The sequence below is a fragment of the Macadamia integrifolia genome, unplaced genomic scaffold (genome assembly GCF_013358625.1).
Source record: "Macadamia integrifolia cultivar HAES 741 unplaced genomic scaffold, SCU_Mint_v3 scaffold2859, whole genome shotgun sequence".
NCBI classification, from domain to species: Eukaryota; Viridiplantae; Streptophyta; class Magnoliopsida; order Proteales; family Proteaceae; genus Macadamia; species Macadamia integrifolia.
Genome location: NW_024869012.1, coordinates 1,959 through 9,518, shown reverse-complemented (window position 1 = coordinate 9,518; position 7,560 = coordinate 1,959). Strand labels below are relative to the sequence as shown.

At 33.3% G+C, this 7,560-nt stretch overlaps 1 protein-coding gene across 1 annotated transcript; it reads right to left on the bottom strand.

Moving 5' to 3' along the window:
• Positions 1-5,641: 5,641 nt before the first annotated feature.
• LOC122067345 (uncharacterized protein At4g22758-like) lies at positions 5,642-7,198 on the bottom strand. Its single transcript, XM_042631169.1, has 2 exons — positions 6,178-7,198; positions 5,642-6,095 (listed from the first exon to the last, which is right to left on the bottom strand). Exons 1-2 carry the CDS (start codon positions 6,410-6,412, stop codon positions 5,902-5,904), a joined length of 429 nt encoding a protein of 142 aa, XP_042487103.1. The 5' UTR covers positions 6,413-7,198; the 3' UTR covers positions 5,642-5,901.
• Between the last annotated feature and the right edge of the window lie 362 nt (positions 7,199-7,560).

Genomic DNA, 7,560 nt, shown 5'->3' with positions numbered 1-7,560 from the left:
CAATGAGATGTCTTCAGTGGGATTAATCTGGGTCAATTGAGGCTAGTTTGGCCTGTTCGACCAGGGATTCAAAAATCAGAATTTAATCTGCTGAATCGGTCAAGGCTGATCTAGATTAAGACAGTTTTGGAACGAGCTAGACCTGATTTAGATCCTGATTTCCATGTTTTAAACCCTGTTAACGATCCTTAATCATTTTGGATTGTTTGAAGGCCTAATATTCTACATTGGTGAAATATCTTTGTGGATGATTCATGAAAATTAAAATAAGACCAAAACTGATTACGATACCAAATAAAAACTGAAATTGAGTTTATGATTTTGAAAATGTATTTCTATTCTCGATTCGATTTTGTTTTAGTTTCTATAATTTATATTTTGAATCGAATCAATCCGATTGACACCCTTACTTTTACTTGAGTCATTATCTTCCTAAATTTTCCAACAACTCAATCTTAAGTAGTGTCAAGGAATTGCAGTTATGATATGGCTAATAACCTAAAGTCAGATCTTTTTTGACAATTTGGATTGCCAAGGATCAAACCAAAGCCTCCACTCTCCAGTCACTTTCTTACATCTATAGTGTATAGTCACTTCACTTGAGAGAGAGAGAGAGAGAGAGAGAGAGAGAAACAGCTGCGTAAATCAAGGAAAAGGAGTTGGTTCAAAAAACTAATATGATATGATATGTAATCATATAACCCGTACATTAAGCACAAGGACGAGAGACCAAAGCACCTGTTAATGTTTGTAAACTGAAATAGACACCAATGGCTACCTATCCTTTCCGTTTTTCCTTGTCCCTTCCCTTCCGAATTCCAATCTAATCTGCTTTTTTTTTTTCTAATCAACACAGCATGTAGTGTTGCAAATATTGGGGACTCAGAAGCATAATCTGCGGATATCTCTGGAGCTTTTCTTCCTTTTTCACTAATAACCAGTGAGAAAGACAGCACTGGAAGTGGTAGATCCTCCGCAGGATTTAATCCTATAGCCTACATAGAGAAATATAGGGTAATTTTGGATTAGGGACTACTCCTTGCATTCTTATTGAGCTACCATAGTAGCCGACTTTCTAAGAAATTGGATTTCAATAATATTAGTATAACAAACTTCTAACAGTTTGTGTCATAATTAAAATAGCTCACTTTATTCATAAATTATACTTATTTTATACTTCAATAATATTTTATTTTTTCTAATCTAATTATGAAATCAGTCAATAGTAGACTTATTTAAGAGAATGATGTAATCAACTAAGCTCTTGTTTCTGCATGGCCCACCTTGAAAGGGTTTCCTATGACGCCTAAATATCTACCATGTGACGACTCAGTTAATTGGAGCTCATTTATTTATTTATTTATTTTTTGGGCAAAATCTTAACTATAAGAGTGCATAGTACTGGGCGGAATATCAAGTACTAGTCAGCATACATGGTATGTGTGTCGATACATTAGAGTCTATTTCACTAAATGAGGCTCTTAAATTTGTGGCTAATCCAAACTATATGCACTCTATGCAAGGATCGTGATTGTCACATCACTTGTCCACATAGTATATTGATAGTATACAAGAGGAATCCCTTCCTAAGCAGGCAGGTGGCACAAGATTCCTTTCTCCTAATTTGTATTTGAAATACTTATGACAAGAGCAATAAGAAAGAAATATGCCAACTATACAAACATAATTGTACATCTTGTCGTCATCAAAGTGGTGCGTCCGGAAAAGTTATAACCTTCTTTTAATTTTTTATTGTTTAATTCCAAAAGTTTTTTCAATCAGGTATAGAAAAATATTTTCAGAATAATTTGAAGATGATCTATTGTTATGTCATTCTTAAGAGTAGTCATTGTTATGTATGTTTTTCAAGTAGATATGTGATATAACATGGTTTTACCTTTGTTTAAAAAAAAAAGGTTTTATACTAAAAGGACAAAAAAATAAGGTTACAATTTTCTCACAACAAGATTTTCCGTATATATGTATTTCACTCATAAGAATAGAATATGTAAACTTTATTCATTATTAATATTATAACATTTAAACATGCTATGTCCGAAGTTAGAAAAAAAAAGAAAAAGAAATTGAAGAGAGAAAAAAGCACATAAAAATCAATTATTATCTCATCATTATTATTATTATCTTATTATGTTTTTTATTTTCTTTTATTTTCTATTTTTAGCTTCCAAACATAGCCTAGATAGATATATTGATCAATAAAGAGGTTGAGATTTTTATTTAAAAACTAAAAATAAAAGATATATAGGTTAGGTAAAGATGTGAGCATTTGTGATGCCAGACTTTTTTCAATTTTTTAGAAGGATATTCCACCATACTCTATACTTGGTCATCTTTATATAACAAATTTAGAATTTTTGGTCCCACGACTATACGAGTTATTTGGTCATATTTTAAAAAGGACTTTTTTTTTATTGTTTTGGGTAGAAAAAAAAGACTCTCACCATTGCACAAGAATATCTTTGTGATTCTCTTACACAATTAGAATTTTTTTTTTCTTCTCTTTGTTTAATATTAAAGAGGAAGAAAAAAGAAAGGAAGAAAGATAGTTGGAAGAAAAGAAAAAGACGGAAGATTGATGAAGACAAACAAGGCCTCATGAAATGATGAAACAAAGCAATTGTTTAATATGAAAGTTCACTTGAATTGAGTCTTCAAATTTATTGAATAATATATATATATATATATATTTATTGAATCAAACAGATATTTTGAACTTGTCCCCTACAACAAAGTTATTTTGTAGGGTCTTATCTCAATTGCTCTATTGTTTGAGACTTAAGAACCAACAATAGGAAAAGAAAGGAAGGGGAGAGAGAGAGAGAGAGATCTTTGTCTAGATTTGTCATCTATTAATATTAACTAATAAATATGTTTGGAAGCCAACCAAGTGATGCCCTTCCAATATGTGAAGCATTAAAGATGTGTTGGCTATTAATTTGCATATAAAGATCGCTGAGGTAGAGGAGAGGATACTTTTTGAAAGGATGTGAGTCCCTTCCTATTTTAGGATTATCCTATTTTATTTTCTTTGATACTTCATATCATTGTCATAAAAAAGAAATTTTGCTTTCCTCTTACATGAAACTCCACCATTTCTTCTTTGTATTCAAGTGAAACTGTCTTTTTCATGTTCAAGTGAAACTATGAAACTATTAGCACATAAGGGAAATCAAATTTATGTCGTTGTCATAAAAAATGAATTTTTCTTTCCTTTTCATGAATGATGATTCCCACCTTTTCTTCTTCTTGTTCGAGCGAAACTGTAAAACTGTTTAGGGCTGGGAGAAGGTTTTTTATGCCAATTAATATGGAGAAAAATCAAATTTATATCATGGTCAAAAAAAGGATTTTTTCTTTCTCTTTAATGAATGATGATCCCCACCTTTTCTTCTTAGTATTCAAGTGAAACTGTAAAACTATCACATAGGGAGAGGGTGTTTGACGTCATCATTGTAGAGGAAATTGAATCAAATCATGTAAATCAGTTTCCTAACACATGTATGAGAGAGATCTAATCTTTCAAATTAAGTAAATGACATAAATGAGGGAGTGCCTAACGATCCACATAAGCAGGGAGGAGAGAGAGTATGAGACACATGTGCCATTGTCAATGCGTAAATCATTTCTTCTAACTTTGTACATTGAATAGGTTGAAAACTTCACAAATATAAAAGTAAGAACAACTTCAATCCTCTCCGTGGAATCTGGTGATCATACTCCACGCGATGCTTTAAAGCAAGCATGTTTTCAACCACGTTTTCCTCATTCCTATTTTAAAGATGTGGCATATTTGACCAATGGTTTTGTGCAAATTTTAATCACCAAAAATCCAATATACATCCCGTGGTTTCAAATATTGCAGATTCTTTCGTAAATCAAAACATATTTTTAATTACTTTGACAATGATGAGGGTGAATCTTGGCACAACAGTAAGATTGTTCTTTCAAATGTGATGTAATGATTGCAAGTTTGACTATTACTTGAATAAGACTTCGTACATTATAACCCTCTTATACCTCTAGAGTTTTGTGCAGTGGGTACAATTTTTATATGTCTGCACGATTAAAACATCGGGGGAATTTACTATCACTCCTCTGCACTTGGCCTATATTTACTAAAACTCACTTGCTTTTTACATTTTTACTTAAACTCCCTTGCTTTTTACATTTTTACTAATACTCGCTTGCTTTTTTATTCTTACATCTCGTTCTCCCCTGTTTTTTTTTAAATACTCAGATTACTCTTCCTTTTCACTTGTAACCAATTGGGACCAATTGCACTTTTTTCAAATGGATTGGTTTAAAACATGGTTTAAGCCAAATCATTTACAAGTTTTATCTCATCCAATCACCAAGGATATTGACTAGCTACTGTGTCCTTAAAGATATTATTTATTTATTATTATTATTATTTATTTCGTCTCATCGAATCATCAGGGATGTTGATTTATTTATTTATTATTATTATTTATCTCATCCATCATCACAAATTTAGCAATCAATTTTTTTATCGATATTAGATTGGTATCTGTCTCAGCCAATCTAAAGATTAAAAAAAAATTAAAAAACATGTGGTACCTGATTGGAACATATGATACCGATATAGATATAAATCGGATAAAAAATTATTCTTTTTTGAATTTATAATATCCTTAATGATTGGATGAGACAAAACTTGTTAGCGGTTTGGTTTTTTTGAACCAATCAAATTGAAAAAATTGTAATATGTTAGTAAAAATGTAAAAGGTAGGGGAATTTTAGTAAATATGGGTCAAGTGTAGGGGAGTGATAGTTAATTCCCCTTAAAACAGTAAACAACAACACTAGAAGGTAATAGACTCATGCTGTCATGCACACAAACGTGACTATTGAATAAAATTCGAGTTCAGATTTGGGAATTATTTGTTTAAAAAATAAAAAGCGGAAAAAAAATTCAGATGTTATTTTTAATATTTGCAATACTTGTTTCATATTATCTATCAATTATCATATGTACATAATATACAAATGATATAAAAATTAAAATTTTAAATTTTAAAGATAAAAATATTATATTTAACTTTATTTTTCTAAACTCATTTTTTATTACTCAAATTATTGAGGGGGACTGAACAGAGAGAGTAACAACTGTAAAACTTAATCAAACCCAAAACGGGGTGAAAATTTTTTTTTGTAAAAGTGTGGGAGATTATCTATTTGTATGTTTCTATTAGAAAAAGAAGAAAAGTAACATACGAGTAATTATTCGTGAATTTAAAAAAAATCTATAAAATTCAAAAATTTTAAAAATTTTTGAATTTGATTACGATTCAGATCGAATTATTCATAAATAATTCGTAACTAAGCTTTTAAGTAGCCTATGTTCCAAATCAGCATCTCAGAATCCGAATATCCAACCAAAGCCAACCTGGAGATTTTGAGAGCAAAACTTACCATTGACAAAGTAGGGAAATGCAGTAGTTGAGGTTCACAATTTTAGAACCAGAACCTCTCCATCAGGCAAAACTGATTCATTTATTAATGAAAAACCCATTTCAAAATTGATCTTATTGAATCAAACAAGCAAACAAGCAAGCAAGCAAAATCAAACTACAGAGATTACAGAACCACGACAGAGTAGTTATTATCGAAGATCATCCGAGTTCAAAGCTCGGGAAGGAGCACAACTTTTTATTCAATGGAGAACATTCATCATTCTCGAAACACGAAACCCAAAATCTAAAAAAATAAAGCAAATTATGACAGGAAATAAAGGTGTTCCATAATCTCCATTATATTTGTTTTGAAGAGGAACATCAATTTTAAATGATCAAAGTGAAGTCTTTTGAGGGTATCTTCCCTCTTCCTTCTTCCTTCATCGAAGATTCCATGAATTTGGAATCAATGAGAATAGATCTTGAGACTCAGGGATTTGTTAATCCATGATTTCCAGCCACCATTTCCCTTCCTAGCAATCATCTGCGTCGGTGTTGGTTTCTCACCTCCAACTGACTCGGTTGGCTGATGCTGCGGTTTCTTGTACAGCACGAAATTCCTTCCTCCGCCAGATCCAATGGTCTCCCACGGACTCAAAGCTGCAAAAGCAAAATCCTCGTAAATATCAACCAAATTAGTAAAAAGAAATCCAGAGAATTCATTATGGATGTGTTACAATACCATCGGCTCCGGCATTGGCGCAGTAAAGGAGGAAATTATTCAGATCAGAACCCAGAACAGGGAGACGACCCTCGCGAGCATAAGATTTAAGGGCGGTGTCAATGACCGCGGCCACGAGTTCTTCCTCATTGACAACGAATCGAAGAGGTCCTGCGCTTCCCAGGACATTGATGGTGATCAAGAGGCGTTTGCCCTTGACGCTCTGGTTGTTCTTCTTGGGCTTCTGAAGCAACATATTTTTTTTTCTTCTATTTGATGTATCTGATCGAATGCGCTACCAAAATAACTGAACAAGATGAAGGGTTATGAGAATCGAATTGAATCGAATCAAAACAAAAGAAACGAAACCCGATAAGAATAGAGATTAAGGCGATGATAGATCGAAGAAAGGTGAGATGGGTAGGAAGGAAAACGGGTTAATTTCTTCAGGGATCAACGCCGAGGCAGCGGTAGTACCAGCCTTGCTTGCAGGAACCGAAGGAGAAGACAGATGCAGCAGAGAAAGGAAGGCAGTGGTGGGCTACTGCAAAGAAAGATTGAGAGGAAAACTGCGCGGCTGGGAATCGCGCGGTTGCCCTCGCAGGGTGTGAGTAAAGCATGAAATCACAGCCGTCAGTTTCCACCATTCACAACGGCCAGAGTTGAGAGAAGAAAGAATTTGGAATTCTAGGATCTGAAAAGCGAATTGAAATCAGAGAAAGAAAGAGAATACAAAGAGAGATTTTTTATTTTAGAGTCTTCTACCCAGAGAAGGAAGCCTATAAATAAAGAAGAAGAAGAAGAAGAAGTATAGGGAGACAGGGGTTGGAAATTTGGAATTGAAAGAAAAGAATTTAATTTCGACACAGATGGAGGCGATGGTTGCCTCTTCTTCAACTACTACTCCTGCGGAGACCCTTTTATCTTAGGGTTAGGGTTTGGATCTATTAAATTTTTTGAACTCAGGATACTAAGGTAAAGAACCCCCCTTCACCCCGGATTCTCTCTCTTTCTCTCTCTTCTCTATTTCTCTCTCTTCTGGGGTTTGGGAAGGCACTTCTCTTGATCTATCTTGCAAAACGGCAACAGCTAAATATAGGGAATGTTACTTGGTTCAACCCTCCCAAGGAATTAGGATCTTTACTAGTTTAGCATAAAATTTAAAATTGAACCGGTTGGACCAACTAGACCCAAAAGAACAAACCTGGATCATCAAAATCGAACCCTTTTGTCGGGTGGTTTCGGATTAGGGTTTCTAGGGACTTAAAAATAAAGTGAACTGATTGGGCCGATCGGAATTGAAAATCAAACCAATTTTGGAAAAAAATGTTCTTATTGTCGTTTTTCAAATACTTATATGTAACACAAAAATAAAATCACACTGAAATTTGAATCATACCATTG

Excerpts from the sequence above, each read along its gene's own strand:
- LOC122067345 (XM_042631169.1), bottom strand. The coding sequence starts at position 6,412 with ATGTTGCTTCAGAAGCCCAAGAAGAACAACCAGAGCGTCAAGGGCAAA. Across the intron at positions 6,096-6,177 it reads CGCCAATGCCGGAGCCGATG|CTTTGAGTCCGTGGGAGACC; the intron begins GTATTGTAACAC and ends TTGCTTTTGCAG.